We start from the raw sequence: 21827 nt of genomic DNA, 5'->3' as shown, positions 1-21827 counted from the left end.
ATTTAAAACTTTTTAAATGTTACAAAACTAGGCAGTAAGGGGCACCACCTCTTAATGCAAGCTAAATGAAGAGTCAGATTTGGCTATTTATGATCTAACAAATAATTAAATACTTGATCTGTGAATTCCTTCAGCTCATATCTTCCTATAATCTTATATAATAATCTCAATTCAAATTCTAAGACTATATACTATAGCTTATCATTTCTAAGAACTGTAACTCATAACATAATTACAATTTCAAGATTTCAGCTAACTCCCTGTTGACTATCAATGCTAACAAATTCTCAACCCCGACGGGAGCTCCAATTCCTTGGCCCAACCACCATGTCATTGGCTTTCCCCAATACATTCAACTCCCTACTTGTTTATATTCCACAGTCCACCATGAAAATTTCTCTTTCAATTTACCACCACCTTTCTCGACCCTCTCTCACCACCATTCTACTCCTGTTTCACTGGCTGCAGTCTTAGTCACCTTTCTTGTACGTTTCATCTTTCGAACTTCAAAAACTGAAGAGTGCCTAGTTTGGTCTTCAGAACTCTCTTCTTTTCTATTTCGAATTACTTCTAGGAAATCTCCAATCAGTTTCCATGTCTTTAAATACCATCTTTATGCCGAAAGCTCCCAAATTTATTTATCTAGCTCAGACCACCCCACTGAAATCCAGATTTTTGTATCTAGCTGCTTAATTAACATCTGTCCCTGGAAGTCAACTAGGCAGAGTAAACATGTGTAAAACCAAAATCTTTAACTTCTTCCCAGAACCTATTCTTCCGTCAGGCTCCCCCTCTCAGTAATTGGTATCTCCATTCTTCCAGTTGTTTGGGCAGTGAAGTCCTGGAAATATCCTTGACGTTTCACATTCTATCTCATAGCCCACATTCAAATTATTACCAAATTCTGTTAGCTCTTCAAACTATAATAGACCACTTGTAAAGGCTTCTATCACTACTAATAATCATTTCATATTTGGACTGTATTTTAGCAGCCTAGTAGCTGGTCTTCTTGCTATTATCCTTGTCCTTTATTTTTCATAGCAATCAGGTTTTTTTTTCTAAAATGAAAATGAGATTGTGTAATGGCTCAAAAGCCTCCAATAGCTTACAAAGTCCCAACCACCAACTATCTCAATAAAGTCTCCAGTCCAATCACAGCCCTTACTACTCTCAACTCATCATCTCCTATTGCTCTGTCCCTAACTCACTCCACTCAAGATACACTGGTCTCCTCACTGTTCCTTGAGAATGTCAACAACAGTGACTTGCTTGAGTTCCAGGTCTCTGCTCGAGTGTCTCTAGAGAAAGGTCTTCCTTGACTATATCCATCCCTGTACCTTGCTGCATTATACATCATAATACTTATATTGTTTACCATGTATTTGTTTATTGCCTATCTTCTCTAATCGGAACGTAAGCTCCTTAAACACAGGAACTTTTTTTCAGAGCCTAGACGAAGGGGAAGTGAATAGAGCAGACACTCAATAATATGTACTGAATAACTGAATAAATGTTCCTCACAATTTATTAAAATAAAAAGCTGTGAAATAAAATTTTATATATAAAATGACAATTTTCCTATCAATGAGTTTGAAGCAATTTTTATTTATAAACCATACCTTATACGTACTTTTCTGTGTTTTTATAAGACTACTCTGAAAAGTAAAAATATTTTTTTTTCCTTTGTGATCTTCCTCCTACAAAAGAGTTTCTCAACCTCAGCACTACTGACATTCGGCTGGATAATGCTGTGTTGCAGGGGACTCTCTTGTGCACTGCAGAACATTTAGCAGAATCCCTGGCCTCCAGCCACTAGATGCCAGTAGCACTCCCCTAGCTGCGACAACCAAAACCGTCTCCAGACATTACCAAATGTTTTGTGTGGGGGAAAGTCAACCTCCTCCCAACTGAGAACCACTGTACCCACTGGTAAAGGATTTTGTTTTTCTCTGTTGTTAAAGAATAGAAACACCTGGAGACCGTAAAAATCGTAAAATTAAAAAATAAAAATAACAGAAACAGCTTAGATCACATCTGAGATATCTAAAGCATACAGATTTGAATTTTCAAAATAACTAAATAACCAACTTCACACGCTGAGGGTAGGTTCATAAGGCAAATACTCTGACATTAAAATAAGCAATCTTAATTTAATCCTAAAATAAAATCCTATGATATCTGTATGGTTATGAGCACTTTTTGGAATGAGCCTTAGCTTAAGTTTATTATATTCCAAAACATAGGAAAAGAAGTTACAAGCTTATTCTACATAAAACCCCTCCACTTCCCAACCCAGCGCTCAGGTAAATGTACTTTTCTCAGTCTTATTACATCCTAATGGCAATTAATATCTAAAGTGAAACAAATAATTATTTATACCTCCCTAATGGCTATCATTGAGTGTTCAGAATTATCCACTAAATTTTGGTAGTCATATGTATGCAACTGTCTTACAGAGCGTATTTCACTAGCATCTGACTGTCAGGTTCATGGCTGAGGGTGAAGTATTCCAGAAAAATTATTTTGTCTGCCTGACCATATTTTAGCAGTAAAAATTCTAGAAAAGTTTGGGCAATCCAATAAAAGAACAGGATAACATACTTCCTTACTACATTCACCAATTAATGCAGTGCTACAGTGTTTGGTAAAAGTAAAAGAAGAGTAAGACAATAAAATTGCTGCCAGGTTTTAACCATTTAAATTCACAGTAACTATAACAGTTTTACAGAGAAATAAAAACTGCTAAATTTTCTATGTTAAATGCTATTAATATTTATAACTGACTATGGAGACATGTTTAATGAGGACATATACTCAGTCAACCTGGTATTGTAGGACAGGATTAAGATTTATTATAAGGTTTCTGTGTTCCATCTCTCACCAAAAACGTAGAGATATACTGACAAATGGAATTGGCAATTGTTAGAATAAATAGATTATTCTTATTTCTTTAGAAATATAAACTGTATATCTGACATTATTCTTTTCAAGCAAAAACAAATAAAAAATATTACTAAGGAATATCTCTACTAGCATCTCAGGAAACAGGAACAAAAAAGCCAAATTACTTTTATATTAGCGTTAAAAATAATTTTCATCTCATATCAATTTTAATTCCACAATACTCTTGGCTATTCGTGACTCTTGGCTATTCTTTCCAAAAATCTAAAAAGCTAAATGTGTATTTTAGCAATTTTTTTCCATTCTTCAGTGAACAAAATAAATGACCTTCTAGATATTAAGAAAACAAAAGTTATTATTAAGGCTACAATATTTTTTTAAATAGCAGAAGTACTCAGGCTACTTTAAAACTGATTATAGGAAAAGATTAAAATAAATTATGAAAAGATTTACCAATATTCAAAGCTACCTGCAGCCAAGTCTTCTGGCTATTTCTTTTTTTTGTTAGCCAAAAGGCTAGGCAAATAATTCTGTGGCACAGTTCTGACATCAAATCCCTAGCAACACTATTAGATACCAGCTAATTGGAATAATAATAATGTATCTTCCTAGCAGAAGAGTTGGCTAGGCTGCTAAACATTATTTATTTTCTTCTTCTGAATTTTGGCAGCATTTCCTTTATTGAAATTCTCTCTCCTCTCTTCCCCTTCTGTCACTCACTGCTCTCATAGCCTTAGACGCAGTTAGTATGCTTTTCCCCTTCACATAAAAATAAGTATACAATAATTAGAAATTATCAGAATCCACTTCATCTAAAACGAAGCTAAAGGACATAATTTTAGAATTAAAGTGGTATACCATCAAAGATTAGCTGTATAATCTCTGACAGTAATAGCCACACATTATTTTTTTAAAAAGCTTGTATTTTCTCATGTAGAGAAATAGTAAACATTGCCTGCATCTGATTTCCAGCAGGTACAGATTTAAAAAAATATTTTTAACCCACTATGATGCCTTTATAAGATATAACAGACTGTCTCAATGAAAACAGCAAAATATTAATCTACCAATCAGGAGGTTCACTGAGCTTTCTCTGAAGAGCAGATATTAAGATGTTTAGTATTTTAAAATATATTTAATATTTTTAATCCTACCATAATATTGCTAAAAAATTTCTTGAGGGAAAAATGCAAAAAGTAGTATTGAATGGGAGCTTGAATAGGATTTGGTAATAGCAAGAACATGATTTAGGGACATGGACCCAAATCACACCTCTGTCAAGTGGCAATTTTGTGATTGGACAAGGTATTGAACTTCTCTGAATTTCAGCTACCATACCTGTAAGACGGCAACCATACTATTTATCCCTTCAGAAATATTTCAAATGAGTAGACATTTTCCACTAATCCAAGTAATATACAAATCCAGAATAATATAAAAAGAAAACATGTTACCAATAAAATCTTCATGGATACATACAATAAATTTAAGAAGGTATACTCTTTAAATATAGTGGTACTTTCCTTCATATTTAATTAAAAACCATAATTTTCTAGTGTTGGTTTTGGTAAATAACCAGTACCCAATAAAATGAAACAGAGTTTGATAATATACCAAATGACTAGGCGTCTGCTTATAAGCATTTAAAGTAACTATGTGAAATAGTCAAATATGGACCTTGGTAAAAAATGAAAGTTCATTTTCTTCAATATCCATCTATTTTATTCACTGAAATGCCAAATCATTACCCAATCCACAGGTTTTACAACCTAGACAATGATTTTCATGCCAATAAATATTTAAAGTCAAACATTACTTTCGAGAGGGGTTTTAAGTAAAATTCAACATTATACTGGAATGATAAATGCAAATGATGCAAACTAATTTAATGTCTAACATCTGAAAAACTTCTCCAAACATCTCAAAGTTTATAACCTTTATTGATTTTGTGATTCTAACAAAAATGTTTAATTTATCTCCATTTATTTAGAAAACAAAACTATTACTCAAGTTTCTGCAATTTTTCTAGATATGCATTTTTTACACTGAGAATTTGGGGATTTTTTTAGTTACTATTTCTGATAAAGATAGTAAATACTAATTCTTTTTAGGTTCATAGGCCTTTTTTTAGTATAAGACTCAGAATATAAATCAATATCTATAGCTTAAAAAATAAATCCTAAATTTGGGCATTGATTCATGATAAACTATAAATTCCTTATCTCCTGCACATCTTAGTCCTTACTTCCCTCAACAAAAGATAAATTCAAGTATTTCCTCAAAACTTCACATGGTAAAAACATACAAATCTTTGAACGTTCATGATAAAAGAATATTTTTAAAGTAAAGATTAAGAAGAAATCTAAAAAGCATTAAGTTACTATAAAAAACAATGGGGCACTTGCAAAGAAATTAAAATAATCCAGCTCAGAAAGAGCTCTCCTGAAAACAGAAGGCGAGGAGAAGAGAGAAATGGAAGAAAATCAGGCTCCCAATCTGTTCATTTCCCAGAATTTGTGAACAACCTGCTTTCTCTCAACTGTCTTTACCATGAGCACAACATACAGCGTACCAGTTTTCTACTGAATACAGGTTAAGTGCCATTACATCAATGGTCAAAGTGCAACTCATTTTTTTTTGTTGTTGTTTAATGAATAAACACTTTCGCCTTAAAAAACACGAAAATTAAAACAAGAAAGTTAACACTTTCTTTTCTGACCCAAGCAATTCCATTCAGCTTTGGAATTTAAAGATGGGCTAGAAAAGATACTATGCTGCCACCTATCTACGTGAATGGGTAGAAAGAAAATGCAGACTACAGCTTTCGCTTCAGTCTGGCTAACAGAAGAACACGGGGTCAAAGTCCACGGCATGCTTTAACTGCATCACTACTCCCCCAGAAAATATGTATAATAATCATTAATGTAATATCCAACGATAGTTAGGGACCTGTGGGGATCTTATTCCATATCCTGAATAATAGAAACGATAATAAGATGAATGAAGTTCCTGATACTATCTTTATTCACACATAGTTTTATACACATAATCAAGAGCTGGATACAGATTTTTGTTTTAGAGAAAAATGAAAGAAACACAGGAATGGACTTGCAAAAAACACTGATGAGGCAGTATTTTTTGAAGATTATTCCACCATAAAACATTATGTTTTTAAATGTCAATGGTAATAATGGTGACTTTTGTTCTGAAATTATTGGTAATTTTTTTCTACCTTTATGAAAAACACAGTAAATATAAGTTACAAAAGAACTGCTGAAGAACATTATTTTATTATTTAGCTTTAGAGAAGTTTGTTATACAGCTGGAATTTTACAAAAGATTTGCCCTTAAAACCAATTATTCCAGTTACAGCCTCAAGGCTTTTGTTGTTTTTTTTGCCCAGCAATGACTTCCTTCATCTCCCCATTTGGTTAATCTCTATCTCACCTATGAAGTCCACCATGAGTCTCATTCCCTACACTACAGCACTTCTCAAACCTATGGCCACAGAAGTTTTGCACTGGACAACTCCACAGGATACTGTTTACATAGACTATGATGTGAGTGTTGCCTCCTGGAGTTATGCAATTAGGCAGCAATGATTAAAATCACCCAGGAAGAAATTTTTTTAAACAAAATGGTATTGCCATTGACACCTATGAGGAAATAGTTTGTATGAAACCAACCCTCACACCAAAAACACTATATTAAAAGCCAGATAAAATCCAATTAATTAATAAATACACAGCTGTTTAAAGATACTGGCAAGTAGCCAAACTCTCCAGAACTTAAGAGGCCAAAATCTCAGAGAAAGTAGACAGGCATTAAATTAAGCTGAGCCATATATTGTGCGCTGCTTTTTATCTGAAAGTACTTGTCAATTCACATTCAGTACGGAATGAAAAGTCAAGTAGAACTGGAGACTCAGAACATCCTGCAAAATCTCCAAGGCCAGGAAAACAGTAACTGTAGGGCACAATCCACAATAAACACCTCAGTTTTTCACCTGAGACCCCGAAGGACTATACTATTGGAATAAAGGCAAATTGAAACTAGTCTTTCACAAAGACAAATCCAGCAATCAAGATTCCTTACAAAATACCAATAAATGCAATAAACAGCATCTTTCCAAGAAATGCTATATTAAGACCAATGTTCTGTTATTTAGCATTAGAAGTTCTTGTTATACAAACCCCTGATTGGATAAAAATGAGCCTTCTCTTATATCCTATCAAAAAAAAAAAAGAGTAAATCAAATCTGAGGGAAGAACACAACCACATTTTCTACAATTTGTCATGCAAAATGCTCAGTATTCTAACTTAGGCATGTCAGAAGACAGGACCAAATATCTGGAAATTGAGAAGAAAAAAGAGTCAACAGAAACAGATCCACAAGGGGATCTCAAAGTTAAAGTTATCAAACACAGACATTAAAATAACTGTGATTAACATGTTTAAAAAAATAGATGACAAAATAGATGATTTCACCACAGAAATTATCAATGAAAGAAAGTATCAAATGGAAATTCTAAAAGTGAAAAATATAATAACTGAATTAAGAACTCATTAGAAGGATTTAAGGGTAGGTTAGACACGGCAGAAGAGCTGATTAGTAAACCAGAGGACAAATTAATAGGAAATATCCAGAATGAAGCACAGAGGGGGAATAAAAAAGGAAAGTTAAGAAATAAATTCAGAACATACGCAGCACAATGAGACTTCATGTACATGTAAGTAGAATCCCAGAACTGCAGGAGAAAAAATTGAGCAGAGGCAATATTTGAAGTGATAAAGGCCAAGAAATTTCCAAAACTTAAGAATGACATCAGGCCACAGATTCAAAGTTACATAAACTCTCCAACAGAAAAAAATGCAAAGAAAACAGTATCAAAGCACATCATAGAATCACAGAATAATTGCTAAAATACAAAGAACAAAAGAAATCACAAAAGCAGCCAAAGAAAAACATATTTCATTGGAGTAACAGTAAGACCAACAACTGACTTTACAACAGAAATGATGGAAACCATAAGACAATGGAATAACATCTTTTAAAAACTGAATGAAAGTAACCACCAATTTACAATTCTGTGACAAACAATAAATCCTTCAAAAATGAAGGAGAAATAAAAGCATCTTCAGGGAACCAACACTGAGAGAATCTGTTCCAACAGACTTGCACTAAAAGCAGAAAAAATAAGCCTAGTGGAGGCTCAGACATAAAGAGTACCAGAAAAAGCACCAATATGTAGATAACTCAAAACAAATACTGACTATAGGTAACATACAACTTGTATAACAATATAACACATAATGTATATGTAACAACAGTAATGTCTTGTTATCATGTGATTTTTTTCTACATCTACTTTCTACCCCAAAATATGAAAAATGATGATGACAGAGGGTGTTCCAAGACCACTGCTTTCATTAGGTGCACAATGGTAAAGTACTAACATATTATACTTCAAAAAAATCAGAATAATGTTTTCACTTTTGGGAAAACTATAAAAAGAATAAAATAAAAAGCCATTAGAAATAGAAAATTGGAACTTTTTTTAAATTAGAAATTCCAAAACAGGAAAGAAAAGGAGAAAAATGGGAACACAGAACAGATGAAGTCAAATAGTAAATAAATAGGAAGATGACAAAATACCAGTTATACTAAGTAAACATTTGCTAAATGTTTCATATTAAAAGACAATTTTTTAATGATGAAATATCTGCTGTCTGTAAGACACACTATGAGACATAGTAATCAAGAAAGGTTGAAAGTATTAAAGACAGAAAAAGATATACTATGAAAACACTAACTAAAAGACAACTGATATAGTTAAACTAACAACAGAAAAAAAATTTGAAGGCAAGAATCATTAAGAATAAAGAGGCATATTTTGTAAGGATACAAGAATCAATCCACCAAAAAGATATAACGAAGTTTGGATGTGTCTGTAATGTAGCTTCAAATTCTCAACTTCTAAATCAATGAAATGACTGGAATTCATTTCAATGTATATTGAGTAACTACTGAACATTCATTTGCTTCAGATCATTGGAATATTTAGAGCTACATAGATTATAAAATACTTTCTTCAAGGTTAGTTATAATTCTGGTCCTAGAATTTAACTTTATTATATTAAGGAGGTTAGAACAGTGCTAATAAACATTCAATTTTATGTATTTAAATTTGTCTGTCTTTTCTTACAATGGGAAATACTGTGGTAAAGCTCTTCTCTCCATATACCTAACTTGATAATATGTATGAATTATTTCATTCATTGAGATAATATATCATAAACAAAACTAAAAATTACTCGATTCCTCAATAGGAAGCAAAGTGATCCTGGAAATTTCATAACATAATCTGAGTTTTCATTTCATTACTGCTAATATGGTGGTAATTATAAAAGTACACCACTTAGGCTAAGAGAACGATTTCTGCTCAGCACTACTAGACACAGATAACTGTCAGATCCCTAGAATTATTTATAATGTACTGCTTCATTCCTCAAGTAGCTTTCTAACAACCAACATAATGATTTGATTTTCATTTGCTAAAATGCCACTAACATATTATTATGATTTTTCTCTAAAAAAATCACCTGCTTGCATCTACAATTGATGGCTCTAAGGAAAACCTGGTTTGACTTTTCAAAACCCACTTTTTATACTCACTTTTTATACACTTTCTTCTTCCTGATATTTTTAATCTCTTAATAAACACTTACTATGCTGCTGATCTTTTTCCAACATTCATTATGCATGTAAATATATACATATATGTAGTATATTCAAATATAACCTATAATCCATTTCTCCATTTTTAAAAAAAGGTGACTAATTGCCATTGATTTCTCCAGTTTCTACCTTTCATTTGGAGAAGAAAATTAGTTTGTAATTTCAAACGTCTTAATCCTTCATTTGATTACTGGAATTTCCTTAGTTGGTCATCAATCTTCCAGTAATAAATGGTTACTGTAAAACAGTCTCTAAAATTTTCATGAAAATTAATAGGCCAAAGAAAAATTGTTTCCTCCCTCTGAGAGTTTTCACTAAAATCAAATGTAACATAAATTGAATGTCTATTATATACCAGCTAAGTTTACATATATTATTTCATTTAATCTCATTATTATTCACATTTTCAGTAGAAGAAAATTACCATTCAGAGAGGTTAAACAATGTGTCAAAACTTATGCATGTAACAAGAAAAAACAGGCTTTAATCCTAGGTATGTCTGTTTACAAAGACAAGATCTTCCCACTACCAGAGGCTGGAAAGTTACGGTAAAGACCCAGACAGTTAATATTTTAGGCTTTACAGACCATACAGTCTCTGCCACAACTATTCAGTTCTGCTCTTATAAAACAAAAGCAGCCATAGACAACATATAGACAAAAGAAAGTAGCTGTTTTCCAATAAAACTTTTTTTAACAAAAACAGGCAGAGGGCTGAATTTAAACCAAGGCCCATAGTTTGCCAATACTGCACTATACTACAATGCATGCATTACCTCTTAGCCTGTGTTTGTTTTTCATTAACACCACTAAATTCTACTTCTCTGTCGCTTAAAAAAATTACTACCTTAATCCACTGAGGAATTTTATTTTAATGCTTTTCTTATTAGGCTCAATTATTTGAAACAGATTACTCCAGGGAATATGTACATTCTTTTACATGATCTAACTTTAATACCAATTATATCAGAAATTTATCTATAAATAAGATAAAACATTTCTAAAACTATAGTCCTAGCATGCATTATATTCCCAGTGGATAACTTTTTAAAGCATCCTGCAAATTCATGATATCATTACTGATGAAAGGCAGGGAGAAAAGAAGTTCTCTTTCTCAAGAACATAACTATTTGAGAAACTTTAAAATTTACATTCTACATTTTTATTCCTGAAAAGAAACAAGAACATTTTGTCTTTGTTTTTCATCATTTTAGATATTTTTAAACCAAGACACATGTATTGAAAGATTCAACGTGTTGCTTTCTAAAGAAAGCCACTCAACACTAATAAATAACCATAAATGAATTTCATTAAAAGGAAATGTCAGACTAGGGCCCACTTTCTCAATCCCAATATAGTTCAAAATTCACCAATTTGGGAGTTTATTTTTGTTGTTTTGTTTCCAATCTTTTGTACTTAAAGGAACCACATGCTAATAATTGTATGCTACAACTGCTCTAATGTTAGTGGATATAAACATTTCTTACCAAATTATGCTTTTTTAGTGGAAGAAAATAGTAATAGTGGCAGAAAGAAAACATCAGTGCGTAGCAAGTAAGAAGTTCAGTGTAGAAACACAACTGCAGAAAGAGCCAATGATTATCTTCACCAACACAATTGTTAATCCTAAAGAAAAAAAAGTGAAAAAGAAACAATATTTTAAATTTCAAGTTCACCTCAGGATCAATAAGACTAAATTAAAAACAAATAATATCACATATGCTTAACTTCATGGAGATATGCTATGGCCACTTGAAGGTAAAAACAAACTATACAGAGAAAAGTATAAATATACCATCTTATATTTGTAAAGCACTTCACAAAGGAAGTCCACATATGTGATCCCCCTTCAACTCATAACAACTCAGCGAGACAGGAAGAGCAGATGGTAGTCTCCTGTGTCACTGACATGGAAACAGGGAACAAAGGAGCTAAGCCTCTGGCCAGAGGATGTACAGTTAGAAGACACAGGGGCCAAGAGAGCAAGAACCCTGCTTCCCTGTATATTGCTCTTCCTTTAGGGCATTCTAGCTGTGAAAAGCAATCTGAATGCCCTGAAGTAAAACAGCTGAAACATACCACTCTGATATAACTGCTAAGCATTCACAACTTTTTTTCATTTTAAAAATCTATCCCTGGTTGCTGAAAATAAAAATGTATTCAAAACTATTTATAAATACATACAGCTATACTTCCACCAATACAACAGTGAACCCTAACTAGCAAAGAGGATTAATGTTACAATAAAAAATTTTCAAGGCTAATTTAAGCTGAATATTTTATTGTTCCAAATTTATTGTATCCAAACTGTCAAAGTATCCTAAAATTCCAGCAAAAAACCCTAGTTCAAGACTACAAATGACTTCGCACAAATGTTTTCATTTTAAAATAGTATTACACTGTCACTGAAAAAGAAATGATGTAACAGGTTTCAGTCCTAACTTAAATCGCTCTTTTTTTTTTTTTTTTTGAGACGGAGTCTGGCTCTGTCGCCCAGGCTGGAGTGCAGTGGCGCAATCTCGGCTCACTGCAAGCTCCGCCTCCTGGGTTCACGCCATTCTCCTGCCTCAGCCTCTCCGAGTAGCTGGGACTACAGGCGCCCGCCACCACGCCCGGCTAACTTTTTGTATTTTTAGTAGAGACGGGGTTTCACCGTGGTCTCGATCTCCTGACCTCGTGATCCGCCCGCCTCGGCCTCCCAAAGTGCTGGGATTACAAACGTGAGCCACCGCGCCCGGCCGTTAAATCGCTCTTTTTAACTTGTCATTAAACCATTCTTTAAAGTCAAATATAGACCTGAACTGAAAAATCTTAGAGAGGCATTTCTTAAGACTTAAGAGTGCATGTTTTGTAAACAAGAAAAGCTACTGTGCTTTGTTATTTGCAAGCAGTATTATAAGAGAAGTGTGCTTATGTATTAATATACACTCAAAAATGCTCTTCAACAGCTGCTGATTGAAAGATGACTTATCATTGTTCCACCCTTCCTGTCCCCAGGAAGTTTGAGAAACAATGTCTATGATCACAGCATTCTTCTTAACCAGAACAGCTTTAAGAAGCACTAAGGTATTCAATCTATACGAGTTCTTTTTGTAACATCTGAACTACTTAGAAAGAATGATTAGGCCAGGCACGGTGACTCACGCCTGTAATCCCAAAATTTTGGGAGGCCAAGGGGAACAGATCACCTGAGGTTGGGAGTTCAAGACCAGCCTCACCAACATGGTGAAAACCGTCTGTGCTAAAAATACAAAAATTAGCCGAGCATGGTGGCATGCACCTGTAATCCCAGCTACTCGGGAGGCTGAGGCAGGAGAACCACTTGAGGCCAAGAGGCAGAGGTTGCAGTGAGGCAGAGGTTGAGATCCTGCCACTGCACTCCAGCCTGAGCAACAGAGTAAGACTCCATCTCAAAAAAAAAAAAAAAAGAATGATCAGACCCAGAAATACAGAAAACCTTGAGGCAATGTGAGAATTGACCTCCAAACCTAAAACTGTGTTAGGCATTTAAGTAGTGCAATTTCTGAAAACATCAAAAATTTTCCTTGCTTCCAATTTACACTGTACATTTCCCCTGCTCTCTGAACATTTCAGCAGTGCTCTATGAGGAAATTCAATGATTAAAAATTCCTGAATCTCTTTAGGTCCCTTGTCTACTCTCCTTTCTGATCCTCCAATCCTTTGTACTTCCCCCTCACCGCTACCAACTTCTGAAAAGTTGACTAAAACTATGGAAGCAAGAGGCCTAGAAAGAGAAATCACCCCAACGTTAGAATTAAGGTTAAACAGCACCTTATTTGGTCACCAATAAGTGAGTCTTTCCTAGTTCTTTTTTACTAGTGCATTCGTTTGAAAAAAAAGCATCAATATCCACTTGTATCATGAACATTTGTATTTCAGTTAATAAGAAACACTACAATAAGAAGTGCTTAAAAACTGACCTTTTCTGTATGATCAGCAATTATCTGAATACATGGTTCACCTAGCTTTCTAAAAATCTATTACTATTGTGATAGCAAACAGATCACTGAATACATGTTTCACCTAGCTTTCTAAAAATCTATTACTATTGTGATAGCAAACAGATCACTGAATACATGTTTCACCTAGCTTTCTAAAAATCTATTACTATTGTGATAGCAAACAGATCACTGAATACATGTTTCACCTAGCTTTCTAAAAATCTATTACTATTGTGATAGCAAACAGATCACTGAATACATGTTTCACCTAGCTTTCTAAAAATCTATTACTATTGTGATAGCAAACAGATCACTGAATACATGGTTCACCTAGCTTTCTAAAAATCTATTACTATTGTGATAGCAAACACATCACTGAGCTTAAGAAAATTACTTGGGAATTAATCTGTTTAAATTCAAGGCACAGTTTTGAATATCAATTATACATCATATACTATTCTAACTTGTTGACAGATTTAGAAATTTTTAAAATTTTTATGTAGTAACAAAGTGCTTTCATCGAAAATGCTCTTATTTTTTCCTATTTCAGGAAATTATCTTCTATTTAAACAATCAGTCTATGCAAAAAAAACAAATTTCCACCAAAAGTTTGCTGATTAACTGTGCTATCAAAATAAGTTATCAAAAATGAAGAAAACTCTAAATTGACTAACATTAGAAAAAGCTAAACACCACTTGAATCAATTTTAAATAAATGCAATTATAAATTAAGAGGCTCACTATGTAAATTTGCATATATGCATGTATGTGTATATAAACATAAATACTACATATATGTATACAGATATATTTGTCAAATTCTACACTATACCAGTTTAAATATTTATACAGAGAGCCAATGCTAAGAAAACAGAATTAAATACAATATCTTGTTCACAGATTTTTGTGACAGCTTTAAAATGAGATACAATACAGAATTGACACAGCATTTGTTTTCAAAGATTGTATTTCTCAACTGAACATTTTCTTTAAATATTACAAGAGAGCCCCCTATTGACCAAAACTGTTAGCAGTTCTGCAGAATCAGCTAATTATCACTCACATACTTCCAACATGTACATAATGGTAGTAGCTATATCCAATACATAATGCTTAAAAAGCTTTAAGGGGCAAGGAAGAGGTTATCAGGGTGTCTGAAATGTTATTAATTAAACAAATGAAAAGGGGATATAAACATTCGGATGCATACGGTTTTTTACAATTAGAAATAGCTACCATTTAAGTACATCCTACTTGTCAGATATTGTATTAAATGTTTTATATACATTGCCTCATTTAATACAACCACCTTAATCCTTTTGTATATTAGGTTGCAGTTAATTCTTACTTTTTTGGCTCAAATCTCTCCCTGTTAGAAAATATAGGATTTTGGTGGAAAAATGACTTCGGGAGTTGATAGAACCATATAATCTAAATAAAGATATCCTTATTAAGATATTGTAAAACTATGTAACTTTAACATAACTTTTGTTTAAAGCTGCCAAGTTGTAAGATTTACATTTTATTACCCACCCCTCTTTTCTTTGCTAGAAGTGAATTATTCTTACCATGGACAGTGATGATCCATTCTCCTCACACAGTGGCCGCAGCGGCTACAGTGATGGGAACGCTTTGGTCTCATCAAATTACACTTGTTACATAATTCCCAGAACTCCCTTTCTAGAGAAGGAAATTAAAATCCATTTAATGAAGGCAAGTGGGTGATGCTGAAATTAACCAACAGTTGTTTAGAAGATTTTATAGGAAGACTTCAACATATAACTCTAACAGATTTTTCTTCTAAGCCTTCGCTGGAAACGTGTTTGCCATAAATGTTGCTGTTCTGTTCTATATATGTCTTATTTTGTGTGTTTCTAATTTAAAAGACTATAAAAAATAAGACACTATTGTTATAGTCAAAGTAAGAGACAGAAAACAATGCATTTGGATCCTGGGTATACTGTGAGAATATAAGTAAAATCCAACGACAAAACCTTAGAGCCCAACCAAATTATGATACTAAAACAATTTTATTTAAACAAATTGATTTCTAGAAATTTCATTTTCTAAAGGCTCTAAAGAAGAAATAATGCTGACCCTCGTTTCAATTGATAGTAAACTGAAATCAACCCTATAAACTCATCTGAAAAACAGAGATGGCATTCCCCTCCACACACACTTTCCCTAAATCACTTAATTTTTAAAAATATTGGTAGATTCATTTAAGAGTGTGTATGGGACAGGTTAGAGAAGGATGTCATATGGGTTTGGGAGGTATCAGAATAGTTTCAGTAGTGAAAAATGTTATAAGATAACTACTATTTTTAATGAAAATAAAGGAGTTCTTCACAAAACACTGAACTACCACCAACTAGCAATTTCCTCTAATCTGGAGTGAAATAGCACACAATTAAGTTCTGTGCTAAAAACATGAAGTTTGCATAAGAGAAAAGGCTTTTGTTTTCATTAAAAACTGTGTTAATTAGATCCGCGAAAACTATGGAAGAGTCATCTTCCTAGAAAAGACAATCGCCTTATTATACAAAAATGTATCTTTTAAATACATTGGAATGGAATTTTACTTTTACAAAATTTTTTTAATTTTCACCATCTGTGTTTATACTATCCCATAACCTCATTAAAAGTATGGACATAGTAAGATTAGCCTAACTCCTATATTCGGATTGAATTTTAGTACATGAAGAGTGGGACCCTAGCACATACTAGGTAGTCACTAAATGCTTGCTGACGTATGAAAAGTCTAAAATCAAAAAATGAAAGATTCTAAATAAAAGTGAAAGATAATAGTAGACGATATTCAATTTTCTTAAAAGATTCTCTGTTTGAATTCCATTACTTTAGCTGAATGGTCAGGAGCAACATCAACATGCTGGACTTTTATATAGTAAAGCGTTGGGAAAACATTCCCACTACAGATATCTCTGAAGAAACAAAGTATGAATAAAACCTACATCAAATTAATTGTTCCAATAATATGAAAGTAGAGAAATTATCTCTTATACTTGAAATCTTATTTTAAAAGAAAATCCTTTTTCATTTCTTAGTTATTTTAATGAAAATAAATCATGCAAGAGCAACAGTATTAAAGCTTAATTTACATACAGTTAAACTAGTACTATTTACCTCTAAGTGAAATAAAAATTTATTTAATCTATAGCATATTACAATGTCACAAGCATATCATATTCCACTCCCCTACTTAGCTCAATGCTACCAAACATCCCAATGTTAAAACTTTGAATTCACACATTGCAAGGAATACAGACAGGAAGGAGGCTCTCCACGATGAGCCAATTTTCATTAAAAGGCAATATAAAAAGTTTGTTTTTATCAGCCACTTAAAACATAAACACGGTGTATTCATTATTGGTAATTTCTGAGAAATCAGCATATAATATCCTAGAGAATAAATTCTTCATTTTACATGTAAAATGTATTCTCAGAAGAGAGCACTTGGCTATAGTTAGAGAAAGCCTACAATTTTGTAATCTAGACCACAGATACAAATTACAGTCTGCAGGAAAATCCAGGCTACCACCTGTTTCTGTATGACCTATGAGCTAAGAATAATTTTTACAATTTTAAATTATTGAAAATAACAATTTGTGACATGCAAAAATCATATAAAATTCAAATTTCTGGGTCCATAAACAAAGTTTGATGTACCCATCATTTACATATTGTCTATGGCTGCTTTTGTGTTTCAACGGCAGAGCTGAGGAGTTGTAACAGAGACTGTATGGCCCATAAAGCTGAAAATATTGATTACAGGCCTTTATAGTAAAGAAGAATTTATTTGCTAATCTATGGTCTGGACCATAAACTGATTTAAAGAAAGAACTCGAGTCATTCCTTTGATAACATGAAGATATTACATAAGTATCTAAAATGAGAAATACCTGTAAAAACTCACAGTTTCACATATCTATATGAACACATACATATCTATATGTTTAGGGAACAAAGGAGAAATCACTACTGTAAAAAATCTAGAAATTTAATTGATCATCTAGAAGGTGCTTTTGCCTTGTGTAGCAAGAAAAAAAATCCATCCATCTTAACATACCCTACGTATCTCTAAAGCCTCTCTTAGTCATTTCCCTTTCCTTCCTTTACTCATGTCCACATAGGATCTTGGCGACTGATACATTCTGATGTCTGGTGATTTTTGTACTAGCCATGTAATAATACTTTTAAAAAGCCTATGAGAAAAAGAATTCAACTGAAAATTTATGATAGCTTTAAAAAATTAAAAGCTAACAGATAAATTTTTAAGGGACAGAAAAATCAAAATATAAAACAAAACCAAAAAAAGGCAAACTCCATAAAGGACTGAGGCTGTTTAATGTGAGTAAATACATCATTTTGTTGAACCTGGAGATTTATTAATGCTGTAAATGCTTGAATGAATATAATGCAATGCTTGGTTTGTTTAACCCTCAGAAAGGAAGGAAACACCCTCTACATGAGTCTTTTAAAAGACTCACATTTTAAGGGACCCTCACTCAATTAATATATTTAAAATCACTAGGTAATGCTTTGAGGAGAAAAACATTACTTGAAATCACCTAAATCAATACAAAGTCTGGGTCCTAACAGAGATTCCCTGACAAGAATCAGTTGTCAATGTAGGAAATAAATGTCAGTAAGTCTCTCACAGATCACCTTTAAAAAGCAACGTAAGGCGGAGGCTCAAACCAAAACTATGAGTGAATACATGACCCTCATCACTGAATACAGGAATCCTTATAGCTTGGGGCAAATTTTTGAGAGACTGCATCAAAACAGGACGCATTTTTTTTAACTTGAAAGAATTTCCACTGTAATGCTATGTCAAAAAACATGGCTCTAGTAATGACAAAACCACATGTCGAACATTCAAGTGAAAAACTCGATTAAAATGTTCTAAAGTTGATTGTGGTGATGGTTACACAACTGTGGGTACACAAAAACCCATAGAATTGTACACTCTAAGTAAATTATATGGCATGTAAATTATACTCAATAAACCATTTTTAAACATACTTAAGAACTTGAATAAAATTTCATAAAATATGAAAGTGATAAAAATATTTCTAATTGAAGGTGTTCATTTTATTTCAAATACACACATGAACAATTCAAGTAATATAAACAAACATGTAACAATTTCATTTGACTGTTTCATCTATATGCTCAAAAGTTTATAAAGTCAAATTCTGGGAATCTTCTCATGGGAAAATGCAACATTTCCTTATATTCAAATTGCCTCACATTTAGTGGGTCACATATATACTAAAGTCATTGTGTTTTAAGAAAGCAGAAACGCATGTAAAATATTTCAGAGTAATTCAATAAAAAAATAGTTAAAACCAGCAAAGTATTAGGACTTTAAGTTCCCTTTTCCGAAGAATTAAGTTATATGAAACTGCTCAACCTTTAAACATTCCTGAATGTCACTATTCTATAGTTTCAACTCTCTAGGCATTCAATATTATTTTTCACTGTTAAAATTTTGTATTTTTTTACTAAATTAAAATCATATTTACAAAAGAATCAGGTAACCAGCACCAAAAAGTACATTATGACTTAAGTTTTCCCCAGATTCATAACAAAGGTGAATAAAAAGCTAAAATTACCTCTGTATACAGATCCATGGTAATAAGATGACAGAGACAAGGTTCTGGGTCTTTGGGCTGGATCTCACACCAACAACCAGATGTTTAATCCAGGAAGGACAATCTATGCTCCTGACCACCCAGCCTACCTACCTCATAGAATTACGATGAAGATCATAAGATATGTGATGATCTTCTAAAAGAAGTCTTTTCTTTTAGAAAAAGACTTTGGAGAAACATTAAAATATGATAAGTAAGTGTATTTTTGTCAATGGAGTGAATGGGAAGTTTTTTGGACTCAGGGAAGAAAAATAGGCCATATGTCAACTGAGACAAGATGTAACACGGACATCCAAACAGTCAGCAAGATGCCAGGGTGTCCTACATCACTACAGTCTAGACATCAAACGTAAGAGAGTTGTTACATGTGGACTCAATTAGGCAATCAGGCCTAAAGATATGATTTTGGGGGTATATACAATGTTGTTAACATTTTAAATTACTTTCCAATGTCTTTTTTTAATCACAAAATTTCTCATAAAAATTGGGATTCCCTGTATTCTGAGAATTTTAAGATCTAATAATCTAATTGCATGACAATTTTACTGCAGCTGAGTAGAGACGATTACTTTTCAGATAAGGTATGGAATTTTTAATATGAAATACTTCCTACCTGGCCCCTCTCATTGATTTGTAGTGTCTAGAACATGTAGGCATTTGAGTCTTTCACCACTGCAAACTAAAGAGTTCATCAGAAACAGTCTTCAAGTTAGAAAATACCTGTTTCTTTGATTTTCATGGGCCACTGGATTTTAAAGTTGAAGTAGATAACACAGATGTACAATATTTTAGAGAGTTTTTGGCTAAGCCAGGTGGGAAGAAAAGTGATTCTATAAAGATTGCAGAATGCCACCCTCCCTGCTCCTGTCCTACTTCAAAACACATATACATACACAAACTTCTAATGACAGTCTTACTGCCTCTATATGTTAGTAAAAACTTAATATTTAATGTAGTATTCAAAAACTTCTACAGCTATATAAACATCAGTGTAATGTTCCCATTGCATCTCTGAATTTTCAAGGCCAACTAAGACTCTACATGATGGGTGTCGAAAAACAATAATCAGAATTTAAGGGAGGCTTTATAAGTAACTTGTCACTTAACCTAATTTCATAAGAAATTACTGCATTGGTTCCCAAACTTTGCTACACACTGGAATCACCTAGGATCTTTCCAAAATACTGATACCTGGTTCCTATGCCCCCAACATTCTGATTTAACTAAAATCAGAATGGGGTATGACCTGGACATTGAGATTTTTTTAACTTCCCCAGGTGGATTCTAATGTGCAGCAAGTTGGAAACTATTAAATTACTATAAAAAGTATTTTGGTCTGTAATGTACTACACAGGCATATAAATTTCTTACTAGAAGAAAGTTCAGAGAGTTCTCAAAGCTTATATAGCAAACAATCAAAGAGTGAGCCTCCAGAATGAAAATAAATAAGGCTGTACAATATATACCCGGTATGTAATAAGACAAGCAACACATTTTTAATTCATTTTTGAGATTTGAATGATTATTATGCAATAGAATAATCAAAAATCACTGTCCTTGTTGGCCAGGCGCGGTGGCTCATGCCTGTAATCCCAGCACTTTGGGAGGCGGAGGTGGGCACAACACGAGGTCAGGAGATCGAGACTATCCTGGTAACACAAAAAAAATTAGCCAGGCGTTGTGGAGGGCGCCTGTAGTCCCAGCTACTCGGGAGGCTGAGGCAGGAGAATGGCGTGAACCCGGGAGGCGGAGTTTGCAGTGAGCCGAGATCGCGCCACTGCACCCCAGCCTGGGCGATAGAGCGAGACTCCATCTCAAAAAAAAAAAAAAAAAATCACCTTCGACTGAAACTAGAATAAATGCTTGCCATTTTTCATTGAATTGTCAGAACTCGGAAAAATATAGACAATATTTATTCTAAGCAATGTTGTATTTATAACATGATGTAAGTGGCACCATCAAGAAAACTCCTTTATAAAATTAAAATATAACTTCTCAGATAACAATGTATCATTCAACAACTATGTACTGAGCATCTTAAATGACAGAGACTCTTCTGGACACGAGGGATATAGCAGTGAGTAAATGAAGAAAGCAAAAACAAAAAATCTATACTCTCACAGAGCTTATGGAGATCTAGAATGGGAGGAGGATGACAAACAAATAAACAAGTAAACTGAAACGGAAGCCAAGAGACGGGGTGTGGTGAAATTGCAGGGGTGCAGGGGGAGCAGGGTTGCAATTTTAAACAGAGAAGTTTAGAAAAGACACATACAAGACTTCAAAGTGGTGTTAGATGACGTTTATAACCAATATATATTAAAGGCAATAAAATATGTAAATAAAGACAGTAATTCTGGCATCAGCAAAACTGATAAATCCAGAGCACCATACCTCCATGTGGGATCTTGGGGTTCTCAGGGAGTCTTCCTGGATCAGTTATTGAGGCCCTCACTAAGGCAACCAAACAGAATATGGCAATGCCATAGAATACTTTAAAATAAATAAATTGAATAAATTAGTCACTTACCCTTCAAAGTATTTTATC

At 33.3% G+C, this 21827-nt stretch overlaps 1 protein-coding gene across 10 annotated transcripts in view; it reads right to left on the bottom strand.

Moving 5' to 3' along the window:
• ZDHHC21 (zinc finger DHHC-type palmitoyltransferase 21) overlaps positions 1 to 21827 on the bottom strand; it is a 73879-nt gene that overhangs the window by 31758 nt on the left and 20294 nt on the right. For all 10 annotated transcript variants that reach the window (XR_008660233.2, XR_010113765.1, XM_063609854.1 and 7 more), the window contains 3 exons: positions 21674 to 21772; positions 15170 to 15281; positions 11127 to 11265 (listed from right to left, as the gene is read on the bottom strand). Coding sequence is in view for 8 of the 10 variants with exons in the window: in XM_063609854.1 (XP_063465924.1) it covers positions 11127 to 11265; positions 15170 to 15281; positions 21674 to 21772 (350 nt within the window). In the remaining 2 variants the exon portion in view is untranslated. The remainder of the gene's footprint in view (positions 1 to 11126; positions 11266 to 15169; positions 15282 to 21673; positions 21773 to 21827) is intronic.

Source organism: Symphalangus syndactylus, chromosome 9 (assembly GCF_028878055.3).
Source record: "Symphalangus syndactylus isolate Jambi chromosome 9, NHGRI_mSymSyn1-v2.1_pri, whole genome shotgun sequence".
Lineage (NCBI taxonomy): Eukaryota > Metazoa > Chordata > Mammalia > Primates > Hylobatidae > Symphalangus > Symphalangus syndactylus.
Note: the sequence above shows the minus strand (reverse complement) of the source record. Positions and strands in the feature narration are given on the sequence as shown.